General features: G+C 45.3%; 1 protein-coding gene across 1 annotated transcript in view; it reads left to right on the forward strand.

Moving 5' to 3' along the window:
- NIBAN1 (niban apoptosis regulator 1) overlaps positions 1–21,513 on the forward strand; it is a 119,587-nt gene that overhangs the window by 49,061 nt on the left and 49,013 nt on the right. The window contains exons 3-5 of the mRNA XM_036014994.1: positions 305–436; positions 3,685–3,799; positions 8,243–8,410. Of these exons, the coding sequence (XP_035870887.1) occupies positions 305–436; positions 3,685–3,799; positions 8,243–8,410 (415 nt within the window). The remainder of the gene's footprint in view (positions 1–304; positions 437–3,684; positions 3,800–8,242; positions 8,411–21,513) is intronic.

The following is a 21,513-nucleotide window of genomic DNA, read 5'->3' on the forward strand; positions in this document are numbered from 1 at the left end:
TTAAGTGCCACATGTATACCAGGCACAACCTTATTACCATAACCCCATCCACCATTTGCTGCTGTTTCTATAGCATAATGGAGGGAAATGAAAGCCACAAAAATATCGATAAGACACATATGTGCGTTTGGACGGGAGGAGTAGGAAAGGGAAGTGTGGAGGGAGGGGAAGAAGCAGCCACTTCTCCAGGATCTCAGCCCAAGACAGTTTCCTAAAATAGTCCTTGGCATGCATGGGCAGACTTAGTGGTAGCACGGTATGTCAACTTCTATTATCGTGATTAATTGTTTTCATCTTCTTTTAGCCACCCTTGGATCCTGGCACTGTTTTATATGAAGCAGAACTATCACAGTTTGCTGAAGACATAAAGAAATGGAAGGAGAGATACGTCGTGGTTAAAAATGATTTTGCTGTGGAGAGCTATGAGAACAAAGAGGTGAGCTATTTCCTTGTTACCCTTGGTTCTTGCAATATTCCTGAAAATCCGGTGGATTGATTTTCATGCCCTCTTCCGCAGAACTGATGGTTTTAATAAGCCCTCTCTCTCGAGCAGGTGCTCATATCAGGTAACGGATGTTTATTGAGTGCCTATTATGTGCCATGTCATGAATAGAACAGCAGGGCAGAGAGATGTTTGCGGTCTGGTGGGCCAGAGAGACTTTGAACAAGCCATTGCAAATGAGTGTGAAAATAGGTCGTGCCGGGTGACCAGTGCAGGAGCCTTTCCTGCAATTCCTCGGCTTCAAGGTCGCTGTCCTGGTATCTGTCCTTTTGCTCTGTGTCTCCATGTCTTCCCATTCTAAAGCCTCCTATAGGACAGGTGGCTGAGGAGTTATTTAATAAGATTGTGGTTGAATTTGCATGAGTTCCTAGGAATTCAGGACACTTCATATACTTATTTTGCTTATATTTTACGGATTTTTTCCTTTTAACGAATTCTTCGTTATCTCATTCTTTTTCTTGTCTGTGAAATGCGGAGAAAATGAGATAATGTATGTGAAGTGCCCAGCATGTGGGAGAACGTCAGTTTTTACGGGCTCCTGTTTGTTTCCCCCGCGGAGAGTATAGTGCTATAGAGGGAGGAACACTGGGCCGTGAACTTGGGAAACTAAAGCTTAGTTTGGGTTTCATTGAAACTGGAGAGTTAGGCTGAATGATCCTAACGATTCCATTCACATCTCCTGCTGTACATATTTTAAATCTACATAGACTCTCAAGCTGCCTTTGAAATAAGTAGCTATTATTTATCAATTAAAAGTAGTAACCAGTCGAAAACTCTGCTCTCTTGACCCTAAGTTCAAGAGCAGCCAGGACAACCACCATGGATACTCTGAGCAATATCCCTGATGCTAAATCTTTAGGAGGAGGTGTCAGGCTGACAGACCAAGGTGTTTCCTTCCCACTTCTGGTGGGAAATAGAAATAAAATGCAATACAAACTTATTCCACAGGCAGCCAGGTAATGCCGTCTTGAGTAGCCCTATTCTTTTCAACACTCATTAACTAATATTTTCTCTGTTTATCTATGTTAGGATTTTATGCAACTCTTGACATGCTCTCTCAAGCAAATTCCCAATGCACTACAAATAACAATGACAATAATAGCAAATCATTTTTATTTTGTATGGCACGCTACGCTGTCCTCTCAGGGAAGCTTGCAAAGAGGCAAGATGGGGTAATGGTTAAGATTGTGGACTTTGAAACACACCTTTATCTGGCACTAGATGTGTCCTTTCATTAGCTGTAAATCTTCCTGAGCCTAACCTTTCTCATCTGTAAAATGGTGAGCGTGCTCCCTTGCTCACAATGTCGCTGTGAGGATTAGACAAAGGAGGGCATTGAAGTACTCAGCATGCGGCTGAGCGCTGGCAGAGACAGATATAGGGCAGCGGTTGGTACGATTACCACTTGGTCGTTGGGAGGAAACACTCAGAGAGCTTCCCCTTGGATTTATTATGGTTGTCGCCATATTTGGCACTAACCGAAGTTTCATTTTGAATCAAAATGGGTGTTTTTCCTCTTTTCATTTTTAAAGCTTTCTCCCTCAACTTTCAATTTATTTGCTCCTTATTTTCAAATGAACCTGTTTGGATTTCCAAGATATAGTTACTGAATTGGATAATAACCAAGTATAAACATTTTTTTGATCATCATTTTCAAATGCTTCTGTTTGGATTTTTAAGATATGGCTACTGAATTTGATAATAAACAAGTATTAAAGAAAACTTGGAAATTAAGAAAAGTACCATGCAGCTTGCCATAATTCCTCTAATTTTATTAATGTCTTATTTTTCATTTGTAGAATGTGTTCTTAAAAATCATACCTGAGAGTTATACACAAAGTACCTACAAATTGCCGGCTATTTTATGGAGGGTTCAGTTTGGGCTGGTAATTGAGCAGGAAAAATAAGCGGTCTCAGCTGATAAGCATCTCACTGGGGCACCTGCGCTGGACTGAAAGCCCAGGTGCGAATCCAGGATTCGTCACCTACTCACCGGTGGGCCGTTGGCAGGTTATTTAACCCCTCTTCTCATTTATGAAATGGAGATAATAGCTAATTCATAGTGTCATTTTTAAGATTAAGTAATGCTTATAAAAGCCCAGATTGGGGCCTGTTATAACAAATAACAGTTCAGATTTGAGGTCGGTCAATCACACAACTTTCAATTCTCTCTGGGTCCCTGATGCTCGTAAGCAGTTGAGTAGCAGTTGAAAACGACCTTCTTAGATATATGAGAGTTTGTTTTGTTTGGATCTCTTCGGTCACTACCTTGTTGATGGAGAGTGTGTTATTCTTATGCTGATTATGTGGCCCCCTGCTCAACATTCCTTCCGTTATTCCCAGGAGTCCACTTCCCAGGAGTCCACAACTGGTTGCCCAGTTCCTCGGTGTCAATTCCCAACTGGCTTTTAGTTTGTCGTTCTCAAACTTTTGCCTTGACTTAGGCCCTGCCATCAGCATCAGATGCACCCACCTAACTGTACCTTAACTGTGTGCTTGCGGGCTTCTCTGCTTTGCAAATGCTTTTCAGTGTCTTAGCAATGCTCTGAACCTCTTTTACATTTCCTGAACCGCAGAGCTTTCTGTCTGCTGGCTGGCCTGTGTTACGACATCATGATAATGCCCTTCCACCCAGATCATGTTACTATAAAACAGTCTCACGCCCTGGGGCCAAGTGGTGGCATCTTCGTCATGGCAATGTGGTTTTTTTTTTTGTTTTTGGTGAAAATCCATGGCAACCATGATTGCAGTCACCTGGCCCACGGTCTCATTAGTCACCAGTCAGCCGGCATCCCGCGTAGTGAACATCTGCGTGTACGTCACCCTCGTGGGTATCAGAATGATTCGGCTGCCGGTGCCTGCGATGGCATGGTGCAGGACTTCTGGAAGTTACTAAGGCGGTGTTTTCCTCATCTGAGAAACATACCTACAGGGAATCTCCCCGAGATGAGGGACTCTGACCTACCATGTTGCCACCATCACACAAAAGCACTAAGGGAATATCTTGCAAACAGCACTTAGGCAAAATGTATTTCATTAAATGCATGGCTCGTACTCAGTAACATAGGGTGGGAATTGCTTATCTCGGAGTGTCTGGGTCTGTCTATTTCTAATATTCCTGATATTTTTCAAAATGCCAAATGGGGGAAAATAATCGCTCACGTATGCCTTTCCCTTCCCAGGCCTATCAGAGAGGAGCTGCTCCTAAAAGCCGCCTGCTTCCAGCGGGAGGCAAAGTGTTAACCTCAGAAGGGGAATACAATTTATTATCTGATCGGCATTTCCCAGACCCTCTTGGTGAGTGGCTGAGCATTCTTTCCCAAGGCAACATGCCTAGACTTGCTTTGTTTAGCTGGTGGTTCTCAACGGGGGAGGGAGATCTCTCTCTCCGGGGACATTGGGCAGGGTCTGGAGACATTTTTGGTCGACACAGCTTGGAAGGATGCTGCTTCAGGCATTTGGCGGGCGGAGCCCCGTGATGCTGTTAAACACCCTGCAATGAACAGAGCCAGCCCTGAAAATGGAGACTTATCTGACTGAAAATATCAGGAGTTGCTGAAGTTGAGAAACTCTGGGTTAGATACACAGGCTCCACAGACAAATGGGAGATGTAATTTTCCTAATTTAGGTGAACATTGTACCACTTCTATTATTTTAAGTCACGTTCAGTGATATGTAAGTCCATTCCTGTGTTTCTAGTGCATCGAGAGCGTGCCACTGGTTGGCGTCTTAAGGCTTTTGGAATACATTGGAGGCTTTGGCAGCACTGCCCAGGATGGCAGAAATACATAGGCGGGGCTCGGTCTGCAAAATGTTCAATCTTGTCTTCCAGTAAGCATGTCAAGGGAGTATCACTTTTCTAATTTGATGAAGATATGCCATAGAATATCCTAACTTGACAAAATGTTTTTTAACAAGCGTTACAGTAACTCATAGCTACGGTGTAAAAAAGCATTGTGTTAATTAGCATTTTTATAAATAATGGCCAAATGCTGCCATGGAAAGCACGTTGAACTGAGAATTGGAAGACCGGATTTTTATCTGGTTCTAACTGTGACCCTTAGCAAATGTGTACCCTGGTGTTACTAAACCTCTGTGATGACTGTTTCTCTAACACCAGGGCCTTGAACTTTGAAAATCTAGAAGGATCTTTTCATCTCTGATGTACTTGGATTCTCATTCATTCTACCTTTTTCACGTAGAGAAAGTGATGGATAACACGTGTGTATAGACCAACTAGTGCATTTCATAGAGATTCATGAACTGTGGATAATGCAATAATTCCATCTGGCTTTGTGTAAATCACACTGCACAGTAATTACTTGGTTTCTTGAAGAGAGCGCTGGTTCTTATTAATGGATATAATCATTTCATTAGAATTTATGGAGAAAATGGAGTCATTGTTTTCAACTGTTATTTTGGTGCAGAATTCTCAGCATAGTGTTTTTAATGGCACTATTATTAGATTAGTACACGGACCATAAACCTAGATCAACAAACTATTATTAAATATGCAGTAACTCAAGCTAAACAACACTTTATATGCACTATACATATTATTATATTTTCTTTTGACATCTGCCTACATGTCACCTTGGCTCTGGAGCTGCCGCTGGAAACGGGAATACCAACATGCTGATTCTTCGGAATCTCTCCGAAAGGGCTTTCCAGTGGAATCAGTCAGAACAGACAATATATTGATTGGTTAATTGCTGAAATCATGTCAGAAGGCATGAAGAGGAATAAAAAACACAAGTCCTGTGTGACTAATGCCGTTTGGCTCAGGACTTCCGATTGGGGCATTTCATGACTTTTTCCTGATTGTGTGGTGTGGCCTTCTCAGTTTTAAAAATAAACCATTCTACAGTAGATCATTTGTGAAAGTCTTGTAACTCAACCCAGAAAAAATGCAGACGAATGGCATCTGGAAAATTGTTGTAAAAGGTTAAATAGGAGTGCGTTTTATGGGGCTCTCTGAAGTTTTTAAATGCAGAAGGTCCATGTTTCTGTCAGTTGTTTGTATAAAACTGTGACATCTTGGAAAGGGCAAGAATTGCTTCATGAAGCCATGTTAACAGAAGGAGTCCCCGTGTGACACTAATTCTACTGCAAAGGATTTTACAGACTGGAAAGGCACAAGAAAGATGGAAGGAATTAACCTCACTTGAGAAAAAGTACTAGAGGCTTGTCAATGAATATGTCTTTTTGCTAAGATGATGCATTATAGGTGCCCTCATGTCTTGCTGAAGTGACTCCTTTATTTGGCATTTTATTAGTTAGAACCTAGTTTGCCACACACAAGGAAAAAACTCAAATTAAATACGTAAAGTTCTATTGTCTTGCTAAAAAAATTTGACTTTCGCAGTCCAGGGCTGGTGAGACAGTTCCATGAATATCAGGGACTCATTTTAGCTTTCTCCCCCTTTATTTCTAAGTTGTGGCCCTTTTCACATAGCCCAAGGTGGCTGCTGGAGAGCCAGCCAGGCTTTCTCCTCCCAGGTGGCAGGAAGGAGAGAAGGGGAGGAGACAAACACATTCCCTCCCTTTAGGGATACTTCCAGGAAGTGCCGCTGCCTCTTCCAGTCCCGGGGTGTCCAACCCACGCCCTGTGGGCTGCATACAGCCCAGGATGGCTAATGAACATGGCCCAACACAAAAGTGTAAATTTACTTGAAACCTTTTTTTTTTGCCTCATCAGTTTTCGTTGGCGTTTGTGTATTTAATGTGTGGCCCGACACAACTCTTCTTCTTCCAGTGTGGCCCAGGGACACCACAAGGTTGGACACCCCTGCCACCCCATTAGCCAAAACTTACCGGCTGTGGCACTCGAAGCTGAAGTGAAGGCTGGACATGCAGCATTTGCTCAATGAAAAATCAAAGATTTTGTTCCTGAGAAAGAAGGGGAAATAGACACGTGTTACTAGCAGAGGTCTCTGCTACAGCATTCATTCATTCATTCATTCATTCATTCATTCATTGGTTTGTTCATTCACATACTGACTCATTCTTAGGTTGTTATGGGCCAGGTATTTCACTGGTGGTCCCAGTGCATTTTACTGTGTGACCTACAGGTTTCAGGACACAGACACATTGCCCACATGTGCGCAGGGAAATCTATTCTTTGTCTAAACCAATCTTGACTTATTAACTTGCCAGTAGCAAGGCTCGGGTGTGGAGCCACCCTTATGCTGTGATCCATTTCTTGGTATCCCTAGAGCTTCCTTTGGCCTCTTGGAGGGTCCTTCTTCTCTTCCTTGCCCTGCGATCAGAGCGTAGGGCATAGGCAGGGTGCACAGGGATAATTTTTCATCTACTTGTTCTCCACAACTCAAGGGAGGAGCTGGGTTTCATTTAATCAATGACATATCATCGTAATGCATGAGAGGGAGTAGAGCTTAGGTGGGGCATCTGAGTACTAGTACGGCTTAGCATGAGTCTCTTGGAATTGAGTTTGAGGAAAGAGGTAAAAGTTCCCATTGTTTACGCCTTTTAAAATTTCCTCGGACAATGTAGCGCATTCATTCATTCATTCATTCAGTAGTTCCGCATCCACTAGTTCCATGACTGTGCCGTGAGTGGAAGGTGCAAAGACATGTCAGATGCAGCCTCCCTCTTCTGGGGCTCCCAGGGCAGCGGGTCAGCTTCCTGGGGGGGGCGTCAGTGCAAGAGCTGCTCTCAGTCTGTGCCCCTCGCCCTCAGTGTGGGTGCCGGACATGGAAACAGGTCACTCCTGTATTTGGGGAGAACAAGGCAGGGAGCACCCAACTCTGTCTCTGGTAGCAGGGGAGGTGCCGGCAAAGGCACCTCAGAGCAGGTGGCTTTTGCATTGACTTTTGCTGGATGTGAGACGTCTCTGTCCAAAATCGTGATGGGAGGGGAGGAGGAGAGGTGACACGAACAGCAGAGGCAATCTGCAGAGTCCTGGGGCGGATGGTGGCACCTGGGGAGAGTGGAGACCGGGAGTGAAGTGGATACCAGGACAGAACAGGGAGCAAGTGCCCACACTTACCTGGGGGATGCAGAGAAGGGGCAGAAGAACCAATAAAGGGGGCAAAGAAGAAACACTCGTTTAAAAGCATGAAGGACACCAGGAGAGACATGCTGTTAGAAGTCATGGCAAGGGAATGTTGTCACAAGAAGGGGTAGCCGGCAGCAACAGATGTTTCAGATCGGGTTAACAGCATAGATAATAAAGAGGAAGCCACAGGCTGGCAGCCAGGGTGACATGAGTGACCTCAGCAATTTGGTTTCTGGGCTGGCAGGGCAGGAACAAGACCGAGGTGAGAAGGGGGGTTGGTGGCGTGAAGACAGTGGGGGCAGGGAGGAGGGAGAGCGTGCAGGGCAGAGAGCAGACCCAGTGGTGCCTGCTCGGGAGCCTGGGGGGAGAAGTGTGAGCGCCTGCATGGGTGGTCAGGACAGCTTGGGGAGAGCCACTAGAGGAGAGGGAGCTGTTTGCTCATTTCGTGGATTTGGGGAAGTCTGGGAAGATTGTGTCTGATGATGGCCTTGGTGGTCCCCCAGGGGTAGCAGGTGAGGCCACCTGCTGGAGTGTGACAGGTGAAGCTGGCAGAGGGATATGGGAGGAACCTGGACTCTCATTCCCCCAAGTCCCCCAAAACATCTCACAGCACCCTTCCACCCCGTGGCCTACCCTAGAGAACTACCTCCACAGCCTGACATAAGTAGTTTAAGAAAAGATGCACGTTTTGAGACATCTTTGTGTCTTCAATATCTCTGTAGCATCCGCTGAGAAGGAGAACGCCCAGCCCTTTGTGGTCCTGCCAAAGGAATTCCCCGTGTACCTGTGGCTGCCCTTCCTCAGACACGGCTACTTCTGCTTCCACGAGGCCGCGGACCAGAAGAAGTTCAGCGCTCTCCTGAACGACTGCATCAGACATGTCAACCACGGTACGGCCCGCCCGCCTGCCCCCAGCTGGGCTGCTTTTTCTCAGTTGACCTGCTCAGTCATCTGTTAGAGTGCTTCCTAGAAAGAGCCACAGGTGGCGTTACGTCCCCCTCCCGCCCCCCCCCGGGTGTGCTGAGTGAGTCTTGCACGCGGGGAGCGTGGAGAATGTGCCGGTTGTTTAGTCTGGTCTGGAGGCCTCTGTGGGACCGAATGCGGAGCGGGTGTTCGACCCCACACATAGGCATGCATTTGAGGCACCATCTTCCACACGTAATTTTGCATATCATTCATCCTCCTCCTCGTAACTGATGGTTTAAAATCTACATGACAGCACAAATGTATTGGGTATCCCTGGCAAAATCCCAGTCCTTATGACGTTTCTTGCTTATTCCTGCCTTCCTCTGAACACTAGTTACTCAAAACCTTAAGGTACGTAGGAATCACCTAGAGAACTTAAACACAGATTTTGGGGCCCAATTCTCAGCTATTCTGACTCACTGGGTCTACGGCAGGTCCCCGACTTTGCTCTTCTAACAAACTGCCAGCACTGGTGGCACTGTTGGCCCCGGGGCCAGGCTGCAGAGGCGTGGCCTTAGACCACGGTGCCTCGAGGTACGCATTCAATTAACTTTGTGTTTCTAATAAAAGTTTTCATTCCGATACGTCATGTTTTTGCTGAATGGATGGGACTGCTGGTTTTCTGGCCCCCGTGAGCCTTCAGTTACAGGCACTGCAGGAGAGAACTCGGTAGTTATCAGAGTGTTAGGGAGTCACTAGAGGTTACCACCCAGGGAGGAAGGGGCCTCGGCGCTTCAGCCTCTTGGAGCAGGTAGCAGTGGAGTTGCCGCCTCATCCATCTCTGTGCCCTGACTTCCTAATAAGGCTAATTTCACTGTGCACTTACTTTAAAGCTCTGGGGTTTCCCCGAGGGCATCAGGCCAAGGGAGCACGAGTCACTAGCGGTGCCTGTCAGCCCGTTCTTGCTTTTCACTTGTGTATTGATAGACCAAGTGGAAAAAGATAATGTCACTCGATTTCACTATAGCAACTCTGAACAACATGGGTCATAATATTGGCTCATAACCAGCTAGGGACTTTATAAAAATGATACCCTTGTTAATATCTTGCCTTGTGGTTTCGGTGTTTTAGAGACAGAATCGCCCAGCACTGCCGGCACTGTCTGGCTCACTTCTCAGCGCACTCACACCTCTGGGTCCGGGGCTTTGGTCTAGTACAAGCATGCACTTGGCACTCGGAGCAGACAGCCACACAGTTTCCTAAGCAGGGAGTATTCTCGGCCCAGCCAGATGGGACTTGCTGCACTCCCCTTCCACGGACATAATAGGAATTTCTCCGGGAGTCGTTGGATGGCGGGTGGCCTGCGTTCAGACTCCATTTATGGAAGCGTTCAGGCGGCTGGGAACCCAGCTCTGCTCTCCAGTGTGTTGTCTCGGGCAGTAAGATCGTGAGGTCCTGTCGCACGGCCCTGCTTCCGAGTCACATTCCTCTGTCCCGAAACCACTTTTCCTGACGGGGGCTTTATGCAGACTTACTGTGATTTGGCACAATTTCCAGTAGCTCCAGTCAGAGCTGGAGACGATCACAGCATCTCAGGGGACAGTCCCTGACCCTCCCGGTGATGAGCTCATGGGTCTTTCCCTTCCCGCCTGTGTTTGTGGGTGTTGGAGAGCACAACGCAGCCCCTCCCGCCTTCATCTCGGTCTCTACCTGTTGTTATTCAATGTGGGATCTTGAGGAAACTAGTAAGAGAATTCTCAGACAGCTAGTTACCCATTATTCTTTCCATAATTGCTAGAAGGGATTAGAAATTAGGGCTGTGATACCTGCCAGAAACCCAGAGGGGACTTGGGGAGGTGGCTGACTTCTACCCCCAGGTAACTGGAGTAAGCCCCGCCCCCTGCTTCCCTGCGCTGCGGACTCCAGCCACCGCGTGCCCCTGTTGAGAACTAGGAGTGAGGCATCAGCTGGTGCTGGGCCCTGTGGACCCCATCCGCTCACAAGTCCTCAGGGGTCCTTCCCCTCCCCAGTCTTACTGAGCTAGAAGGGACATATAATATTGTAGCAGTTTAAGGGGTATAATATAATGATTTATGTACATATTGCAAAATGACCACCAAAATAATTTTCGTTAACATTCGTCACTCACATACTTACAATTTTTTTCTCGTGATGAGAACTTTTAAGATCTACTCTCGTGGCAGCTTTTAGTGGACAGTACAGTAATGTTAACTGGAGTTGCCCCATCGCGCGCGACATCCCAGAATACCTTTGGGCCCCTTTCACTCATTTCTTCCACCGCCTGCCCCCTGCCTCTGCAGCTACCAATCTGTGCTCTGTTTCTAGGAGTTTGGTTTCTTAAGATATCAAGTGTCAATGAGATAGCACAGTATCGGTTTTCTCTGCCTGGCTTATTCCACTCAGCTTGAAGCCCTCAAGGGATGTTCCAGGGAAGGTCATTTTGTTGCCTTTGGGCTGAGTTCCGTTGAGGACGGCTGTCACTTGGGGTTCCAGGATGGTTCCTTAGTGCTCAGATCCGACCAGAGCCCAACCCACTTGCCCCGGGAGTGCTGGGCTCCGACTGGTCTCGCTATCCACGTCCATTTTGAATCCAGAACTGCTTCTCTTGTTCTTCCTTATGGGTTAGGTTCAGTTCCTATTTAACCCTGACAGAGGGCCTGATTACACCCTGTTCTTGGAAAATATGCCCTAAGGGAGGGAAGGACAAGTAGAGGGCTCGCCGCTCCTCCTTCTTTCAAGAGAGGAAGCTGCTTCAGGGAGCCTCAAAGGTTCTTTACACTTCTGAGGAGCATGGAGGCACGTGTTGTGTATGTGTGTGTGTGTTTTGTTTCTGGTACCTCCTCACTGAACAGGCATAAGAAAACCCCATGATGAACCTTTAGCAGAACACCCCCCTCCAGCACACTGGACTAAATATCCAGCTCACTGCGTGACCTGTGCCTAGAGCACCTGCTGACCCGTGAGCTTTGGAACTAACCCCGTAATCCCTTGTCCCAGATGAGGGAAGGCCAGGATCTAAACGTCCCACACCACAAAATGGGATTTATATAAAGCCATGATATTCCAAGATGGTTCTGTTGCCCAAAGTTCAGCCTATTCTTCAGAATTTTGTTTTCGAAATATTGAATCTATACTACACTGCAGTTACAGGGATCTGGCTGAAACTCATAGTAATGCAGAGGACGGTACACAGGCAATGCGGAGTGATGATCGTTATTAATGTGTGTCTGTCCTTGCAGTTCAAGATAATCCTTTTTCAGCGTGGGAATTTGCAGGGAAGGGGAAAAATGTTTCTGGCAGGCAGAATAGGGTATGTAGCGGCCAGGAAGAAAGGGTCCGAGCATGGACCATTAGAGGAACTTGAAAGGACTATTTTGTGTGGCTGGTGCTCAGAGAGGAGACCCAGCCAAGTGAGGATGGGAAGATGGGCAGGATTCAGGCCATAAAGGGCTTTGCAATGCATATTAAGGGATTTGCACTTTATTCTAACAGCAACAGGAAACCATTAAAGGGTTTTAAGCAGATAAGCCACTCAGCCTATATTCATTTTAGAAAGGTCACACCGGCTGGTGTGCGGGCAGTGGAGGGGAGGGTTGCATGCCAGGAGGCCACTTAGGAAGTTTTGGCAGCAACAGATGGTGGTAGCTTGCCCCGAGGAGGTGACTGTGGAAATGGCAGGAGGTGGCTGGGTGAGAGAATTATCCAGGAAGTAGAGTCAACAGAAATTAAGGGTAGATAATGTGGGGAGTGGGGCAGCAGTGGGACAACCCAAGAGGAGCCCCCCACGTTTCCGCCATTAAGCCGTGTCCAGGGAAAGGGGGTGGTGTCCAGTGTTGCAGGTGTTGTGAAGGAGACCTCTGGGCACACCCAGGTGAGAAGGTCTCTTACACAGATGCATGAACAAGGCTGGAGAGAGCAGGAGCACACACTGATGTGGAGACACAGCTGGGAGGTCAGCTGCCTCGCATGGTCGTTGAGGGTGGGGCTGACCCTGTAGGAAGGATGTCGCTGGCAAGCTCCCTCCCTCAGAGGCACAGGCTCTCTTTTATCTCTGTATCCCCGGCAAATGGCTAAGGGCCTGGCACCCGGTACAGGCTCTGCAAATATGCCCACCCTCCATCCTTAGACTTGCAAACATGCCCATGTGGGAAGAAGCGTGGGGCATGTATGTTCGTGCACCTCACAGCTGCTTGTACTCAAACTTTAAACATGCTGCTTTTGTGTTAAGCACTAACTTATTCACTCACTACATGGACCTATGATTTTACCTTTGGAAGTTTAAGCAGCATATTTATTAGGAATCCAAAGCCCTTGTGAAATTCGGTGACTCAGGCTTCCTGACTCACCCTCTTTGTACTCAATTGCCAGTGTCTCTTCTGTGCTTTATTTCAAGTTCGTTGCTACCACCCTACTTTGGGACTCATATAAAACATGTCCAGAGGCTTTTAGGTGATCTTACTTTTGCCAGTTACTGCCACCTCCTTCTGCATGTGACGGTCAGATGAACCATCTCCTGAAGCACAGTTTTTTATTACAATCTTTCAATGGCATTGCTACGGTCCGAAAGAGGAAACACTTCATTCTAAAGACACTGACTGGCTGGGTCTCATCTCCTACTGTCCTCAAGCATAAGCCTACTTCGCCCCCAACCTTGCCACATTCTCCCACCCGCCCATGCAAAATTCCATTTGCATGGAATTTTTCCATGCAAATTTTTCCATCTTTGGCCTTTTAATATACCTGGAACATCCACTCCTCACCCATTCCAACTCTCTCTTGCCTCTTTAAGAAGAAGCGGCAGCCTGACCCGAGCCATGGAGGTCACAGGGAGGACTTCACCAGCACCTCTTATCTGTCCCACTGACGGAACACTCACTGCGTCCCGCCTTCCACTATTCATTCTCATGTCTGGTCACCCTGCTTCTCTAGCTCTACCCCACTGCCTCAAGGGAGATCTCATGGCAGGCACACTTTGTCCACGGCAGTGCTCACATATCTTCTGTTTTCTAAAATGGTTTGAAGACACTAACGATTTCAGAGTTTAAGTGTCATTTTAGGAATGGCAATCATAACTGTGGTTTTTGGGCAAACTCACTTTGGCGTCAGTGAGTGGAGGAATTGGTCACTATGCCAGGCACTGCATGAGTGGTGATTCTGGGAAGGAGATGGGATGTGGGCGAAGTCTGGTCCAGCGGCACTGCGCTAGCTTGAAGGACAGCCAGGACGGCCACTAAACAAATGCCAGTGTCCCCATCACCATGAACACTGAGGAAGAGGGGACAGTAGAATGTCTGGGAAGCATGAAGGCGCACGAGTTGAAAAAAATGAGTATAATAGAAGAGCCCAGAGGATTCTGATGAAAAGAACACAGTCATGAAATGAGACTCTGCAAACCTCCAGCTGACTCTTCAATCATCCACGACAAGTGTGGCATTTGAGGGTGCTGGTGATGGAGTGAGCCAGGCTGGACATGGAACCGACTCCGGCATTGGTTGCTGCGGGGTTGTACGCCTGGGCTCCTACCCCAGAAATCCCATGCCCAGTCAAATGCCCTCATGACATTTGACGTTGAGGCTTGCACATTTTAGTTCAGCATTGCTAAATCAAATTGACTTTTAAAACACAAAAGAATCTTATGATTCAAATGAGAGCAAATCCTTTCTGGTGTGTTTATTTGAGCACAATGTTCTGTACTCTTGGTACTCAACAGCAGATCTGAAATCTATTTTCACTAACGTAATTTCTACTCGGCTCTGTATCATCTAGGAAGCAAGTTCATTACTTGAGGGACTAAGTGTCTGATGCGGGCATCAATGGATTTTACTAAAAATGTATGATGAGTTTTATTTTGTTACATTTGAAAACATATTTCTGATTCTGTGGCACATGCTTATATTTACAGGCACATCTGTGAGTCTGAAAATTCTAACTATGCTTGGGCTCTTTGGGACACTGCAAATGAATAATGTTTGGACATAGATAAAGAAAAGTACAATTTTTAGAAACATCCCTTTGTATGCTTTTACTTATATAAGGTATTCTGTGGTGTACTTTGGTCGCAATGCATAAAAACTTCTTTGCATTATAAGCAATAATACTTGCTAAATTACTGTTTAATTCCAATTTCCATAGGATTGTCCTAAATGAAATTCCTTAAAAGGACTCACTTTGCAAGGAGACTTCATTCTTTCCTTAAATTTAATCTGTGCTCTTTGCCTCACACAGTTAATCCTCGGCAAATTATAAATGTTTCTCTCTTTCCCTTTGTGAGTATGGCATTTTCTCTTAAGTTATCACTTCCCCTCTCTGACCCTTGCTTATTGTTCATAAAACTCTAAATTTGGAGGGAAACTTAGAGGTTACCTATTCTAACCTTTCCGGGTTGATTTATGGTAAGGTTGAGATAGGGACTTACTTGCCCCAGGTGACAGCTAGTTAGAGGTATAGGGCCAGTTGTCCCTCAACACCTGGTTCTTGACATCAGTTTCAATTGTACATATCATAGTGTCTCTTCAGCATTACTTTTGAAAAGACTTTCTCATCTTTGTCTTTTAAAACTCATCACCATTAAATCAAACTACCCCTGCAGTACGTTTCCATGACCCAAAGAGAAGCAAACCTGGGCGTAGTCACCTCAGGTCATGTGAGACGTGGGATAGGTCTGATTTCCTGATAAGTAATACGGAGTTTAAGTCAGTATTTTGTTCACCAGCTAAGCATGAGTACATCTTCTAGTTTAGATATGCTCTGAAGATAAAATATTTGATCATGTAGCTTGTTTACTGGTTAAATTTCGTGCAGTATAAAATGCAAACCATATATGTAAATAAAAATGACTATGCTTTTAGGAGGATTACACTGCTTATAAGGACATGGGTTGGAATACTTTAAAAATAACAGGTCTAAAATAAGCCAGACAGAGGAAAACCAATATTGCATGGAATCCCTTATATACAGAGCCTAAGAAAAGGAGGAGTTGGAGAAACCCAGGAGAATGAGGTTGCTGGGGATGGGGAGAGGGAAAACTAGGGAGAGCCTGATAATAGGACATGAAGTTTCAGCTGTGAGATCGATTAGGTCCTCTGGTCTCAGGTCAAAGTTGGCAACTATATTGATAACACTGTGCTATCTAACTGAGATTTGCTAAGGGAGTAGAACCAAAATGTTCTCACCCCCACAAAAAGTAAATGCATATGATGATGGATAAGTTCATTAACTAGATGGGGGAATCTTTTCACAATGTGTGTGTGTATATATATATCTCTCTCAAAGCACCATGATGTACATTTTAAATATCTTCTAATTTTATATGTCAAGTATACCTCAATCAGGATGAAATAATAGATCCAAACGTGGTTTATTCAGCCATATTATTTATCCTTATGGATTTACTTTAACCACTTGAAGCCTTCAAAATAATCTAAGAGTTAGAACCGACAGAACAGGTCTCCATCAGAAGCTGGAATAAACAGAACTGCTGTCTCTTCGCCATTTTAGCATGTATCAACTCCAGTACTTGCAGAGACTTAGAGTTATTTGTTGCCTAAAGCTACGTTGTCATGGAAATACTTCTCAATACTTCTTTTGGCCTGTGAAACACAGTTATCATTTCAGTAAACCATTGATTCTTGCCCACGCCCCCACTACTTCCCATGAACCAATAGCTATCTCGGTAGGAGGGTCTAAAAGTTGTGTTATTGTGGTAGTTAAGGGTGACAAATTGCAACAATAATAAAAAAGACTAAACAGAGAGTTGAAGCTAATTCAAGCAGATTTTTTTTTGTCTGTGCAATTTGGACTGGGTAAATTCCCAAATCACTGGACAGTTCGTGATGTTATTAGGCTGGACTTTGCGAAGCTTAAATAGCTTTCAAGTTTTTTTTTTTAGTTGTGGGTGGAATACAGTGAGATTGGACACACTTCTTAAAATGACAGAGCAAGTGGGATGGCTATTTTAACATGTGGCTAGATAACCAACATTATGAAATAACTCTATTTGGCCTTCATTTCCGGACTTGTTTTAAAAATCAACAGTCAGGGGAGCTTGGAGAAAATTCTCACCGAGTGTTATATAATGGTGGGCCACAGCTCCCCGCCTCAGACTGAGAACAAACTTAGAGAATGGGAGATGGGAGAGAACCATGCTAAGCTGGCTTTTGTGCATTCTATGAGATGTTTGGAGTTTTTACATTAAGTATTGAGTAATCCTAAAAGAATGCTTATGAAGTATGGAGAGCGTTACTGCTACTTCTGTTATTTCCCCAGTGCCCCTCCCCAATCCTATTACCTCCTTTTGCCGTTGACAGAGCACCATCCTGGATTTTGTGTTTTGCTTTTTATTTTTTTTACAGCTGTATTATGTATATATAATCAATTTTGCATGTCCTTAGACTTTATCCTGTGGAATTTAATTACATGTCTTCTTCTATGACCTCCTCTTTCAATACTATACTCCAGTGATTCGCGCCCGTTATTCCTTGCAGCTGTATTTCATTGATTTCATTGCAGAATATAATCTATTCTATTAACACACCGTAATTTGTAATATCCACTTTCCTGTTGACAGGCACTTGGGCTGTGTCCATTATTTATTAATAACAATGCTGCCATGAACACTTTTTCTTTGTTGCTGGTCTATAGAAACATAACTTGGATTTGGTTTGCCTGTATTTAAAGGAATGTTTACATCTGTGTTTGAGTGCATTTTGCCTGCAGTTGTTCTATTTTGCAATGACATCTTTAGATTTTGTTGTCAAGATCAATCTTGCTTCATAACACGAGTTAGAGAGTTTGCCCCATCCCTTTTTCTTTCTCAATGGTCTGCCCTTGATTGTGCAGAACTGAAATTACTTGTATTTTTAATATTTGAGGGAGTTACCTATAAAGTCCTCCTAGCCTGGCGTTCTTTTTTGAGGGGAGACGTCAAACTCCTGACTTAGATTTTTAAACTGTTGGAGGGTTATTTAGTGTTTCTATTTCTCAAGTCAGTCTCTGTAGGTTGCAGTTTCTAGAAATTTATCCACTTTGTTTATATTTTAAAATTTAGTGGCACAAGTTATGCATAATATCCTCTTATTTTTAAGCCCCTGTTATTCTCTGTGGAGTCTGTTGTTGTCCCCTCTTGATTTCTAATGGTGCTTCCTTGTACCTCCCCTCTGTTTTTAATGGTCAGTCTCCCCAGAAGTTTGTCAATATTGTGAACTTTTCTAAAAACCAAACTTCAGCTTTGCAGGTTATTGCCTGTTTGTCTTCTGTGGTGCTGATTTCTGATGCTATCATTTTAATTGCTTGCCCTCTATTTCCCTGGGCCTTATTTTGCTAGGTTTCTCCCCACTCACCTCTAAAGGTAGCCGCTTAGCTCATTGTGATTGTTTTAAAATGCTTGCAAATTCTTGGACACGCTGTCCTTCAGAAAGTTGGGGCCCAGTTTTCCTCCTCTTGAATGTGGGCCAGGCTTGGTGACTCACTTATTACAAATTGAATGTGGCAGAAGTGATGGCAGATGACTTTCAAGAATAGGTCACAAAAACAACAGCTTCTGCCCGGCAGCTTTTCCTCTTCTGGGCCACTCACTTGGGAGAACCTCGCTGCCATTAGTGGGAACACACAAGCGACCCTCTACGGAGGCTCCTGTGGAGGGAAGCCTTGTCGGCCACGGGAGGGAATGACCTAGGAAGTGGGTGCTCCTGCTTCAGTCAAGCCTTCTGATGACAGTAGCTTTGGCCAACGTGCGACTACAACCCCACCAAAAACCTTAAGCTGGAACCACGCAGCTGCGTGGCTTTTGAATCCCTCACCCATGAACTGTGAGATGGGATAAATACTGATTGTTGTTTTAAGCCATTCACCTTCGAGGTAGTTTGTTTTGTAACAAGAGTAAACTAATATACTCACTAATCATCAGCCCTTTTGGGGTAGTGTGTTCTGAACCCTGTTACTCTCTACCACCTTTCCCTTAGAGATAGCTGTAAAATCCCAGAAATAAACATATACCTCTAGAAGTTATGCATTGTGTTCCCCTTTCTGTTCCACTCTCTTGGAAGCTGTGCTTAATGAGGGTAGGAACCTTGTGTTTTAAAAATTTGAGTTAACCTAGCTACTGCCTTTAAGTGTTATACAGATCAGTAGTCATAGTAACAGGAGATAACAGCCAGTGAGGGCTCTTTGAGAGCTGCTGTGTGCATGGGAATAAAAAGAACTGTGCTGTGGTCCTGGAAAGGAGGCTCAGTTGGTTGAAGCATCGTCCCTGTACCCCAAGGTTGTGGGTTCGATCCTTGGCCGGGGCACATACTAGAATCAACCAATGAATGCATAAATAAGTGGAACAACAAATCGAAGCTCCCCTCTCTATGCCTTCCTCTCTCTCTAAAATAAATAATTTTTTTTTACAAAGGAACGGTGCTGTTTGCTCTAGAGGCATTAACTCAATGATTCTCCGACTCCTGTGGGCATCAGAATCCTGTGGAGGGCCTCTTAAAACACAGACTCCGGGGGCCCGTCCCCAGAATCTCTGAGTCAGCAGGCCTTGGTCTGGCACTAAGAATTTGCATTTCTGACACGGTGTTTGATGACTCTGATGCTTGTACTAGCAACCGTACTTGCAAAACCACCGAATTCACCTATTTGCTCTTCCCCGCAGCCCTGCGAGGTGGCACTCTGCTGCTCATCCTCTCCATTTTACAGGTGAGGATTCTGAGGCAGCTGCGGAGGCAGCTGGTGATTAGTGCGCTGTAAACCCAGGCAGCTGGACTCTAAAGCCCATGCTCCGTCCAGCCTTCTGTACCATGTGACTTTTTAATCAGCAAGTACTTATTAAGCACCTACTGTGTACCCTGTACATTTGACTAACTACTATAAAAACAAAATTGAATCCAGTTCTTATTCATGGCCAGATGATTTGGAGTTAGTCACATCTTACTGAACTGGACCCAGCATGGCTAGTTTCATAATGTCTGTCTAAAAGGGAAGTCAGATATTGCACATTTGTTGAAATCCAGGTGGCAGTTGAGAGATAGAAGTTTAGGTTTTTCCGCTGCTGGGAAACGTGAAGTTGTGCCTTAACCCAGATGGGTGTTGCCATGGTAAATCGTGAACTGCAAAAATGCTCTCCAAAGTCAGAATGTTCTGGCTTATGTAAATACGCTGCTGAGAATAATTTTGTGGGGTGTGTTGCAGAGGTGGGATTGAGACTTCATGGCACTTTGTAGGCATGACCATTTCCTTATGCTTGAAGTACTTAGCCCTTAGTATTATTTTTTCCTTCCAGCATTTTCGTACGCTGACTGGATCCCTACTGTGGCTACTGGTGGGGGGAAGCTCTGACTTGACCTGAATTTTCAGTGGAGACCACACATGATACTTCAAGTGACTGCCATCTGGCTGTTGGTGGGACCTTGCTATTTTGAGGGACTTAGAACAGGAGGTGAAAGAGAAGGAAGTTGGAGCAGAACAGTGACATCATAACATCCACTTTCAGGCCCTGCTACTCCCTGTCCAGTTCCCTTTTCTGGGGGCGATCAGGGCACGGGCTGTGCATGGAGAGCAAGGCTAGGAGCTGAGACTTCTCTTCCTTCATACTGCCCTGTTCCTTCCCCAGCTTCCCCCAGAAAGCAGAAGATTGCCCAGACTGCCCAAATGCCCCTTTTCCTGCATCTATGCGCTGGGCAAATGATATCTTAAATGGCAAGGCAGGCAAAAGTGGGACAGAAAAACCTTTATTCGGTGTCTACTGTACCCAGAACATTGTCTTAGGTGCTGGATGTGGGAAACAAACTAGAAATGTACAGCCACTGCTTGTAAACAAGACTCAGGCGTAAGGGTCGCCGTTCAACCAGTAACAGAGATATTTGGGAATCAGCTTCTCCTGGCTTTCAAGGAGACATGAGATAAAAGAATCTGAAATTAGACCTGGAACATCATCTCACCCCATTCCATCTCCCTTCAAGTCGGCTCTTGCCCAGACCAAAGCGGCTCGGTTCTAAAGAACACGGTGAGTCAGACCAGATGCCCTCCGGCAACGCATCTTGTCCTGTCCTGTCCTGTCCTCCTTCAGTCCCTGGGAGGAAGATCACAGCTGAGGGTCGCCCCCCTTTTTTTCTTTTTTAAGACACCAGATGTCTTCAACATTCTGAGAATCGAAAGCCTTTGCACGAAGTTGTGGAGTCCTCTGATAACAGCCATGAGTCATTCTTGCCGAGAACACAGGTAGCCGGTCCCCGTCTAGCACTTTGCGTCGGAAGGAGCCTCACCTACACAGACTGAGCTGCACTTCCTGGCGTGGTGTGCCCCACTCACAAACCACACAGCTCTGCAACTCGGCGCTCAGTGAGGGCGTCCAGCTGGGCCACTTTTGATAGGTGTATTGTGTGTGGGTGCACGCATGCGTGGGTTGTGTTGTGTCGGGGGAGGAACGCCCCCACTTCTGGTTGGCCTTCCCGGTGCCGCTCCATTCATGCAGGTGTGCACTTCGTATCCTTAGTGCGCATGCGAGTCATCATATTTGGTTTTTGCCTTTAAAGCGAACCAGCCTCCCCACGTGTGTGCTGATGAATGAGCAACAATAGGAGGAAAAAGAGATACTGACTTCTGGTTGTCTGAAGCAGGGGCAAAACTTCCAGTGTTTCTTCTCGAAGGAATTTGCAAACAAAAGCTTCTTAAGATTGCCAGAAAGTCTTAAATATCTTTGATTTTGAGATAGGCTGGTTGACATTTGTGGTTGGGTTTGGTTGTGATGAAGTGTACAGAAGTATCCAGCATAGTGAGTTGCCCTTGAACAGAGAAAGTGGCCTAAAATTTTTCTGTCTCTGGTTTCTCTTCTGAATTCTAGTTTTATATAATGTTTCGTGGTTTTAAATGAATCCGGTACTATTCTATTCATACTGTTTGGCCTTGCACCAGGTCCAGGTCGGGAATCTAAGTCGCTTACAGCCTGATTAAGATGTTCCTAGAAATGTGAATTTAATAACTGGAGAGAACAGAGCAGATTTGAAATTGAGATATTAAAAAAAGAGAGCTAACAATTGGGGCTAAATGGACTGTTACACATTATAATCTTGAAATTATATTT

Source organism: Phyllostomus discolor, chromosome 14, assembly GCF_004126475.2.
Source record: "Phyllostomus discolor isolate MPI-MPIP mPhyDis1 chromosome 14, mPhyDis1.pri.v3, whole genome shotgun sequence".
NCBI lineage: Eukaryota > Metazoa > Chordata > Mammalia > Chiroptera > Phyllostomidae > Phyllostomus > Phyllostomus discolor.